Source organism: Poecilia latipinna, unplaced genomic scaffold, assembly GCF_001443285.1.
Source record: "Poecilia latipinna isolate Pla-1442-1.1 unplaced genomic scaffold, P_latipinna-1.0 Scaffold147, whole genome shotgun sequence".
Lineage (NCBI taxonomy): Eukaryota > Metazoa > Chordata > Actinopteri > Cyprinodontiformes > Poeciliidae > Poecilia > Poecilia latipinna.
The window spans coordinates 301,465-312,729 of NW_015112763.1; the positions used below are offsets into that span (position 1 = coordinate 301,465).

The following is an 11,265-nucleotide window of genomic DNA, read 5'->3' on the forward strand; positions in this document are numbered from 1 at the left end:
ATGTTCCTTGGAATTTAAAGTTTATTGATCTTTGAGAACGTGTTCTTGCATTATTGTTACACCATTACCATAATATTACATGTAAATTGTCTCAAAACAACAATATTATCGTTTATCGCAATAACTTCGGGGACAATTTGTCATCCAGCAAAATTATTTAACATGACAGAGCTAGTCATGGTAATTTTAACAAATATGTAAAAGACATGATTATTATAAAAGTTAAATACTATTCAACCTATTAGAACTTTGTAAAGCCATGTTCTTATTGTCCCAAACTGCTTAGAGATATACAAAGTGTTTGTGTAACCCTCTCAATTTATTAGAAAGTCAGTAGAAATATTTGAAAAGTTCTCTCTCGTTTTCTCATTTGGACATTTAACAAATATAAATTACTTTCTTAGCGCTAACTGACCAAAACAGGACATGTTTGATCAGATTTTTACTCAAAAATTCAATAAAAAAAAAAAATGGTTACATGTCTTTTTGTAAAGTGTATGTAAATATCTGCAGCTGTATCTGAGAGCGCGCGGGCGGGAGGCGTGGCTGTCCCCGCGCAGAGCGCTGACAGCCGGGGCTGTCACCGCAGCGTCCTCCCCTCTGTGCGGAGCCGAACGGCGGACCGAGCTGCAGGCGCAGCGTTCACTGACCGCAGGCCTGACGACGCACAACAACTCCTCTCTCCTGGTCGTTTCTTGTCTCAGAGGCGCGAACTGTGCTACGTGAGTCAGGCTGAAGTCTTTTAACTTCTTGGGACGTTTTAAAGGAACCGAACGGGACAAAAACAACAACTCTGAAGACTCAAAAATTGTTCCTTTGCGAATTATTTCTGCGTCTACAGGAACAAGAATGCCGCTATAGCAACTTTAAATATTCATACTTTATTTCCATTTATCTAAAGGGTGGGTGAGCTTCTCTAGCCCAAATATTAGTGGATAATCAGTGAATGCATGACTTCAGATCGTCTCGCGCCGGGATCTCTAATTGGACTCATCACCCCATCCCGTCCCTCTCGCGATGCAGCAGGAGCGCCTGCTGAAGGTGTTGGTCATCGGCGACCTGGGTGTGGGTAAGACGTCCATCATAAAGCGGTACGTCCACCAGGTGTTCTCCCAGCACTACCGGGCCACCATCGGGGTGGACTTTGCCCTCAAAGTGCTCAACTGGGATCACAAAACGGTGGTGCGGCTGCAGCTGTGGGACATCGCTGGTGAGTATATAAAAAGAAAAAAAAAGTTTACCCTGATTATAACGGCTGATAAGCCTGAAGGAACAGCTGCGGTTTCTCCTCCTGGTCGTTGAACGCTCAATAGTGTTGACGTAACGTTCAGACATTATCAGGACGGATACCGCAAACACTGTTTATGAGCAGGAAATAATCTGCTATCGTGGTTTTTCTTGACTTTGAGAGAGGAAACTAAGAGAAGAGCATATTGAAACTTTGCGAGTTGTTTACCAATATGATCCATATGTCAAATAAGGCAGCGTGATGGAACATGAACAGACTGTTTCAGGACAAGTGTGTGCAATTTTTTTTTTACTCAATATTCTGCTAATAATTTCGCAATTGCGGTGTTTCCGTTAAATAAAAAATTAAATTAAAATTACATAAGGTTGTTCACTCCATAAGTTATTTAAAAAGTCATGACAGGGATGTTAACAGCTACATGATTACATTCATGATTCAATCATGGATATAATCGTATCCATCAAAGGAGGCATCGGCTTTGGAGCAAAAGCCCTTTGAGAGCGGCTACTAGTCAGCCATTTTACAAAAGAGCTATGGATTCAAAATATTCGACACACAACTTTTTATAAACCGTGCGGTTCTGTGAGAGTTCTGGCCGAAGAAGCTGAATATTGTCTGAAAAAACAACAACAACAAAACCATCAGCCTCCAACCACTTCCTGCCGTCATCTTCGTGGTTTTCGCCAGTAGTAACATCCGGGTATTGATCACGTGACTCGTGTGTTTAAAAATGTGTTTCTACTACAGTTTTGCTAAATACACGTATTTCGAAATGGCTGGAAAAAAACACCTCATCCTGGTATGAAAACTTTTTTTTATAAAAGAATGTGTTTTTTGTTGTTTTAAATGTGTTTCCATTGAGCACATTTATTTTGGTAATTTAAATTTGTGCAATTTTTTATGTTTAATGGAATGGCAGGTTATTACATTTTCTGGTCAACTGCCCCATTCTTCTACTCTTCTATACGTTTCTGCTCAGATATGCTGAAAAACACATAAAATCACTGTAATTATTTTGGAATTTGGCAAATGGCTAGATGCATATTTATATTAATTAGTCTCTAGGCCAATACTTACATATTTGTGAAGTGTCAGAAAAATATTACAGCTGCAAGTCTTTTGCAGTGTTGCCTTGAAGAACCCGTGTTCAGACCTCAACCAGTCTTTTTGCATAGAGTTATTTTCCCCAAAAAACAAAAAATCTTAGTTTTAGATTGCCTAAAACAGTGTGAGTGTGCATGGCTGTTCATCCAGTATGTCCCTGCTGCACCATTCCCTTCCTGTGCAATTCCTCTCTATTCAAATCTCACTTACAGCTCAGTCTGGGCTTTCTCCCATTGACTTGGATTCCCTCTGATAGATTTTCTACCGAGCCAATCAGCAAACAGAAGGAACGATAACTTCACAACCTCTTCCTGTCTTAGAATTGTGCTCGGCACTTCTCTCTTTGCAGTGGAGCTATTTCCTGTAAGCTTCATTGCGTCGAACTGGCGCATTACATACGTCACGGACAGATGTTAGCGATGAGCAACATTTGAAACGTAAACAGAGTCCATGCCACTATGAAGCAATCATTTCTCAACAGCTGAGAGCAGGCCCTCTGTACCTGCTCTAAATTACAGAGGTATTATGTATTGTGCAAAGCGTAATACAAGGGACCGGTTTTCACCTGAGTCGATGATCTGGCAATCTGTACATGGTGTACTCCCAGACACAAAAAATTTAAACCCACTCCTTGTTTTTCTTGAAGGTGATCTTCCGCTGAAATTAAGGCTTTTGCAGCATCTGATGCAGATTTATTCCTGGATTACCCTGAATTTAGCTCTATCCATCAATAAAAAAAGAAAAGTACCTATGCTTCAGCGTGTATTGTGTGTTAGCCAAAAACTTCAGGTTAGGTATTATGTGACCATACTGCTTTCTTTCACATAATTATTTTCTCCTGTATGACCTTTTGAAAACATTAAACAGAACTTATTGTGGCTATCTTTACCCTGTTCAATAAATGTGGAGTGAGAGGCTGATAGTTCCAGATTACAATGATATAATCTACAGGATTGCCTCCAGAAACCATCTTCTTAAACTAGATGTCATTTATCATCCTGTGGTCCCTTATATCTCTGGTGATTCTTTCATTGCAATGTCCATTGACGCATCTGATGAGTTCTAATATTAAGGTTTTGTTTGTTTTTTTTAAGATTTTTTTGGCTCTAGTGGCCTTTATTTGATAGTTAATTGACAGGAAAGTGGGTAATGAGAGAAGGGGGAAGACATGCAGCAAAGGTCGCCAAGGCCAGGACTCGAACCTGCGTCGAGGACTAAGGGTTGTGCTTAAACCCCTGCGCCACCACAGCACACCCAGTTCTTTTTTCTTTTTTTTTTAAATAAAAACATAAAAGAATTTCGGAGTCCAACTAAAGACACAATATATCTAAAGTTATATAAAGCACAATATATCTGCCTTAACAAGAGTATCGCCCAACACTCCTACGAATGGTTGTAAATGACATCATGGAGGAGCATTGTTGTGATGACGTGGTGAAGGCAGAGTGTTGGAAAGAACAGGAGCTTCTTAAAGAGACGGACACCGATTTCAAGGTATGAAGTTGTGAAGTCAAGTTTCTTTTAAGTCATGTTTGAGTTATACAGTGTTTTTATAACACCAAAAGATTAGATAGTTGCTTGATTGTGCGATTAAATGATCTTATGTGCATAGAAAATATGCAGTGCTCCACCTTTAACACCTAGTAATCATATTGCTCTAACTGTATTCTCACCCTGGTTTCAATCTTGCTGACACATCCAACAGTGATGAGACATTATGTGACACATTAGCACTACGAACATGCGGTGAGCCGCCATTTCTGCAAATGTACATGGCGTTAAAAGCCTCCCCTGTTCCGATAATGAATCCAGCATGCCTCCTCCTCCTGCAGCCAATTACACTGTTGGGAACTGTGTCACTGCTGTCCTCACAACGGTCTTCCCTCACTCATTAACATGCTCTCACTGAGCTACATGCATATCCTGTTGGCTTGGCTGCTGAGTCAGGTCCTAGCAGATAGGAGCTCTCGTTTGCATGAAGATGTTTAGTTGAGGTGACACAAGAAGACTTTGTACCGGCAGTGACGAGCTAGTGCAGCTGTGTGCTCTGTAGTAGTTGATTGTTGCATCACGCGAATAAGTTTGTTTACGCGGTAAGTCATTATAAAACATACCATGCCACCATCCTCTAACTACTTCCTGTCGTCATCTTCTTTGTCGTTTGCTCCAGTTGCAACATCCGGTTATTGATCATGAGAATCATCTTTCCATAGCAGTTTAGAGAAATAAACCAATTTCTATACGGTCACAAAAACCACTTTATCTTAGCGCCAAAAGTTTTTATTGAAAAGTTTTTTTCAAAGTTGCGTTGTTTCCATTAAGCAAATTTATATTCCAAATGTCAAATTGTGTATTTATGTGATCAATGGGAAGGCAGCTAATGTCAGCAATGCAATATTTTTTTTTCTCTGTGTGAAAAGGACAGAGAAATGTGTATATATGGGTTATTGACCATAACAGCAATAACTCATATACAGTAACTCATAACATCGTATGTCGATACTGTGTCATATTTTCATTTTGGTGCATCCCTCATAGGAACTTAGCAGCTATCTGGTTGAGGTGCTAAGATGAAGTTTTTAGGTAAAAAAAAAAAAAAAATAAATAAATAAAACAGCATTGTTCAATGTTCTCACTGAAGTGAACACTGCTGATTAATGCTTCACATTATTGATGGTTTTGTTTCTGCTAGCATGTTAGCTTAGCACAAAGACTGAAAACAGTTTAAACCAGTTAAAACTGTTTTCTGACAGCAGCTCTGTATAGCTGGAGCTCTGTATAGCTGCTGTCAGACACAGTCTAGTCATGTGTAAAGTGTGTGTGTATAATTGTCAAGTGTGTGTGTGTGTGTGTGTGTGTGTGTGTGTGTGTGTGTGTGTAGGTGTGTGTGTGCATGTGTATCTTTTGCTGATTCACCTCTGTATTAAGATCATGTGGAGGAAGTTAGTAACTTGGACAAAGACTTATTTATGCATTGTGTGTGTGTGTGCGTGTGTGTATGTGTGGCGTGTGCATGCGTGTGTGTGTGTGTGGTGTGTGTAGCATTTAACAGTGATGCATGCATCATTCTATAAGTAGGTCTGACAGTTTTTTTCACTGTTTGTATTTATGATAAGTCAGTGGTGTGAAAAACAGTAGAAGAACTTCCTGTTCTAGAGAAAAAACTTTAACCACACTTAAACATAGCTTCACCAAAGCCAAAAGGGGCAGTAATTCAAAAGTGATGTTCATGAACAGAGCAAAAAAAAAAAAAAAAACATCCCATTATCTCTAGATACAATAACAGAGCTACTTCCTTGGCTCTTAGAGTGTTAACTATATGAATGCTGGCCTTAAGAAGTTTCTAGTTACCAGTTTGACAGCTCAGACATTCATGTTGTGAATTTGGTTATGAATTAACAACAAGGAAAAAGAAATGGGAAGTAGCAATGAGCTTTTGACCTCATTTCACATCAGTGAAGTATGAAGACCGTTCCTTTTGTTTGTCTTGTTAGAAAAATCTACAAGAGGAAACACAACATGGAAAGTTGAGCCACTTAACCAAAACTCTCCAGGATTCTGGTTCAGGATAGATTTTCTTCTTAACTCCTCCCCTCTACCACCACAACAGGCATTTGTTGTGAAGAGATTTGATGCTAAATGAAAAAATGTCCCCTCTGTTAACCTTCTGTTTTGGGGTTACGGACCAAGTTTGTTTCTAAATAAACAACCTGCAATGGTCTTACTTTCATTGGTGACATTGAAAAGCCAGAGATGATCTATATATTGTATTTATTACGCACCCTGTTGGAAACTGTAAGGATGTAGGGAAGCGAGATGCTGAAGACTCTGGACATTGTAGGACTGTTAAGATTGATGCGTATCTTCAGTTTTCCATTGAGGACTGGGATCACACCAGCAGAATGGCACACTGACTGGGATGGCGTTCCCAGTGCTAAGAAGGCGGACTGGAGACTGCAGTGAGAACTCGTAGCTTTATAGGTGCTGTGGTTGAACAGGGGTTCTTGATGCTGTCGATCTGTCCAATGATCTTTGCCGCATGTCATTCTCTTCTCTCACAGCCTACTTTCTTGTTTGACCACTCTCCAGTAAAGGCCATTGGAGGCAATAAAACCTTCAAAAATAAGAACTGGTGACTCTATAAGACATTTTAACCTGAACCTTTACAACTTGGCCAGGTTGACGAGCCATCAATGTACGGGGATAACATGCAAACTCCATGCAGACCTTAGAGTGTACCAGTAATTCAAACACAGGACTTTCATGCCTCGACGCAACAGTTCTGCCATCTGCACCCACTATGCAGCCATAATGCACTTCTGGAGAAAAATTGTATATTCAAGAGGAGGGGAGAGTGAAACATACATAAACTGATTATTTGACAGACATGTATGTATGTATGTATGTATGTATGTATGTATGTATGTATGTATGTATGTATGTATGTATGTATGTATGTATGTATGCATGCATGCATGCATGCATGCATGTATGTATGTATGTATGTATGTATGCATGCATGAATGGATGCATGCATGTATGCATGTATGCATGTATGTATGTATAAAAACTTGACCTTTTAAATTTGGAGGGCAAGGACCGGTGAGCTGAATGTCAGTGCAGGAGCCCCTACTAAAGGAAAGCAGAAACAAGTGTCCAAATTTTATACCAATGTACAAAGCCATAGCAGAAGAGGAAAAAAAAAAAGGCTCAATAAAAGGCCAATAGATTTTGATTACATTGATATCAGACATTGGTTTGGTGGAACATCTTCACCAACAGATCCTGATTTTTGTCAACCCTGTCTCTCCCTGACAGGACAAGAACGCTATGGGAATATGACCCGTGTGTACTACAGAGAAGCATTGGGGGCCCTTGTTGTCTTCGACATGACCAGGTTGGCCACGTTTCAGGCTGTCCTCAAGTGGAAACAAGACCTGGACACAAAAGTACGTTTTACAAACCACCCAAGGAAAAAGCCGAAGGAAAGAGCTCCTGAAGCTGACCAAATAAGTTTAAATTGCAAAAATCTTTTTGCTGTTCACTTCAACTCAGTTTGTCAAGAAAAAACCTTCACAGGAAGTCAAACATTTTTATAGTTATAAGTAATTTTTCACCTTAAATTGCCATTTTTAAAACAACTGCATCTCTTTGTGATGTTAGAAACATTTGAGAGCTTGTCTGCCTTAAACCTGTAGTATTTTACCCTGTCCACTTGAGGGCAGCAGAAACAAGATTATTATTATTTTTTTAAATGCTGCTGACTTTTTGATAGCAGGATCACATCCATGATCCTTGTGGACTCTTACATTTACTGATTGGTAGCTTTTAAAGATCCAGGGCTCGGTGTGGTTTTTTTTTTTTTTTTTTTTTTTTATCATTTTCACTTCATGTCTCCTCTGTTCTGATAGGTCACTCTGAGCAATGGTAAGCCCGTTCCAGCCGTTCTGCTAGCCAACAAGTGTGACCAACGTCAACTTGGTCTGTGTCCCAAACTTCCAAAGCTGGAGAACTTCTCCAAGGACCACGGCTTTGTTGGCTGGTTTGAAACATCCGCTAAGGTGGGCTGTTATTTTCCTCTGCTGATCATACTGACATAATATTTACTCTACTTCGTGTCTCTGAAGAGGGACTCTACATTAACAGCACTTCATTTCATAGCCTTTTGGTTTGAACCAACCACTTTTAAGCATTAGTTTCCAAAACACTCTCTTACTTCAGCTTCCCTGTGTGACTGAAGTGTTGTCTTAACGCTGAAAACATTTTTGGAACTTTCTTTTACATGCATAAGAAGCTCACAGTAAAAAAAAAAAAAAAGTAAATTATTCAAAATCAGCAATCTCCTCTTGGCTAGAAAACATAACATAGCAGCACATTATGCATCATTTGAAATTCACACAGCTGGATTTTAAAGAGGTTGTTATCGGATTCTGAAAAACAGAACAGTAGACACTAAACAGGGAAATTAGGCAAACTACATTTCAACTAAAACTAGCTGGTTTTTGACCACAAAGCAGAACTAAGAGTCTCAAAAATGAACTCAGCATTGAGTTGCCTCACCTTTGTTGATTATTTGGTGGCACATTTCTGTAGCTAACAGGTTTACTACTTCCCAATCTATTTAGATATGTAACCAAGGAGCAGAGCGATTCTTAAATACGTTGGTTGAGTGGATGGCCTTATTTTTTTTAACTGAGCCAAAATTCTGCAGCACATCTACATGCTAATGTTGTCAAAGTCAAGCTAGCATAACTGCTTGACTTCTCCCTTGCTATTTTTTTTAATTAAAACTTTTTACTGTCTGATGAAATGTGATATACTTGGACCTTGTTTTCAAGTAGTGATAGTGTTGATAATTAATAGCAAAACACTGCTCACCTTTTAATACATAAGCATACATTTAAGATTTAGCTCATCATGTCAACAACTTGACACCTAAAATCTATATTGTCTCATCGTCTGAGAGCAACTTTTTTCTGGATCTTGTGCACATGACGTCACGTTTCAGCTTCTCTATAGCTAGGAATTTAATAAAGAAAACAATAATTTCCTTCTTAGAATATTTAAATTTGACAAAACACAAAAGCCAAAATATAAAGTAGGGGTACAAATACTTATTCTTCGCTGAGTATGGCTCCTCTGTTTTCATCATCCTTTTCTTGACCTTTAACCTCTGTCTCCAGGACGACACCAACATCGACAATGCCATGACGTGTTTGGTTAAAGCGATCATGTCTGCGGAGGAGGAGAAAGCGTTAAGTGACGCCACCCGAAGCGAGTCCGACGGCAGAGTCATCGTTCTGCCTCGTTTCGACTACAGCGCCAAGGAGAAGGAACTCAATGGCTGCGCCGGGTGCTCCTCCACCAAGCCCAGACCCAGAACCAGTGACTGATGCAGACCCACTAATACCACGGAGCGACGACTTCAAGTCTTCCCCTTTCTAACATTTAGAAGTTTCCCTAACTATCTGGCGTTTTTTTGGAAAACTCTATTGGAGAAGTTTTCTGACATTTTTGCTTTTCCTCCAAGTCTCGTCTTTTTTTTTTTTTTTAATATAACATACAGGGTATAGTATGTTTTTAAAGACCAATTTAAGATTGACTTCAGTAACTTCAAAAGCATTTTCTTGTGGCTGCAGTGTTGGGAAAGAGTTTTGAGACAAAATGAGGCAGACCATTGTTAAAAGCACATCAGCAGTTGTGAGACTTTTCTCTCTTCTGTCTTAAAGGCTTTTCTTACAAAGCATTTTTTAATTGTCCTAAATGTTTGTCTATGAAAGCTCATTGTTCTATGTATTTCTGGAGTGATTTATTTACATTTTAGATCAGTTAATTATTAGTTAAACTCTGTCATGTTTTATCCTGTTCTGTCTGAAAAGCACATTTCCTTTTTAATGATGACAGTGTTTTTGTCCTGCAACAGAAAATCTTTTCTATTTATGATGCATAAATTAACTACCGCCCTCAACACACGTCTTCGGATCCAATGAGACCTAAATACATGGTGATGCTAGTAGGAAACCTTCCACAATGGCTCTTCATTTAGCTACAAAAGTGTAGAAACAGCAACTTTTTTAAAATATAGACATAACAAATGCAGATTTCAGCAGGTTTGGAATAAACATTGCATTAAAAGTCCACAAAAGGATGATACAAGTATCAGTAATATTTACTTTTTTCGGTCATTACTTTGGAAATTACGTGTTTTTTTGTTTGTTTGCATCCCATAAAAAAGTATCAATCCTCTTTTTGTAAATGTCTTTAAAAATGACCACAAATTCCCCATAGTAGATATTCAAGTTGCCTTTTCACAAAAGNTTACNCATTTGTGACTCTAAAGTTTTATTTTGTTGGACTGAGGGCAAAAACGGTTGCAGACTCCTGGCTCAAATCGTATCCGTGCAATAAAATGACCAATTCCTAAATGTAACATTAGAATATTTTCCAATCCTTGAATGTTGCTCACACACTTAATGCTCAGGTTTATATGTGTTTATATTTAACAGACTGCAGAAGCAGCATCACAACCTGTTACTTTCTTCTGTTCCACCAAGGCAGACATGTTTGATATGTAACTCCTGGGTATTTGTGGTGTACCACAGTCTGGTGACAGCCTGTCAAAATAAAGTTGTGTGTGTGGGGGGAGAAAGTGTTTTTGTAGATGAAAGAGCTTCTCCATTTTCTGTCGTTATCAGACACCTTCTCTCCAGGTGACGCTCAGCAAACGGGACACGTCGGTCTTTTTTCAGGTGTGGATGTTTGGCCTTCTCTGTAAAGACGACTTGTATCCTGTGCGCTAATGAAAGGCCCCCCTTTTCAGCTCTTCTTCGCCACTTTTCACGAGGTTAAATGTCATCGTCTGGGAAACCTGTCCTTTAAATGTCATTTTGCACCTCAGATAGTTCTCTGTATTTTCCGTGAGCTCCAGCTTTTCATTTCTTACACCCTGCTGCGTGTGTCAGCAGCTGAAAGCTTCGGAGTCAGTCCTCTAATGGGTGAGTATTAAAAGCAGCAGCGTCTGAGGTCTTTCTTTCTTATTGGTTCCATTTCATTTTGTTTCTCTACCTAAGCGCTGAGAGGCAGTATAATTTCTTTAATTAGTGTGGAAGAATAATGCTTCCTTTGTGGAGAGTGTTCTTTTGTGTCAGATGCCATTTATGTTGTACGGAGTCATAAGTCTGTAAATGTCTTCCTTAAATGAAATCAACGTTTTTTTGTTGTTGTTTTTGCCAGATTTGTTGACTCATTGAAGGTTAGATACAAAAGACATTTGATTCACGTGACTAAATGGGATTTCTAAATTGATATGTAATTGGAAACTGAAAAGATAAGGAGCTCTTTAATTGTTAGAAGAAAAATACCAACAGGAGACATGGCAAACCGGTACCATCCCCCAGGGATTTAAAAGTGCT

At 39.1% G+C, this 11,265-nt stretch overlaps 1 protein-coding gene across 1 annotated transcript; it reads left to right on the forward strand.

The window, feature by feature from the left end:
* Window positions 1–592: 592 nt before the first annotated feature.
* Window positions 593–10,520, forward strand: LOC106945519 (ras-related protein Rab-38). The gene is made up of 4 exons (XM_015029252.1): window positions 593–1,210; window positions 7,172–7,302; window positions 7,765–7,914; window positions 9,037–10,520. The coding sequence occupies exons 1-4, from the start codon at window positions 1,018–1,020 to the stop codon at window positions 9,244–9,246; spliced, it is 684 nt and encodes a 227-aa protein (XP_014884738.1). The 5' UTR covers window positions 593–1,017; the 3' UTR covers window positions 9,247–10,520.
* The last annotated feature ends 745 nt before the right edge of the window (window positions 10,521–11,265 follow it).

Bases quoted from the DNA above. Each gene is read 5' to 3' on its own strand.
- LOC106945519 (XM_015029252.1), top strand. From the start codon at position 1,018: ATGCAGCAGGAGCGCCTGCTGAAGGTGTTGGTCATCGGCGACCTGGGT. The intron at 1,211-7,171 runs GTGAGTATATAA...TCTCCCTGACAG, and splicing joins GCAGCTGTGGGACATCGCTG to GACAAGAACGCTATGGGAAT. The intron at 7,915-9,036 runs GTGGGCTGTTAT...CTCTGTCTCCAG, and splicing joins GGTTTGAAACATCCGCTAAG to GACGACACCAACATCGACAA.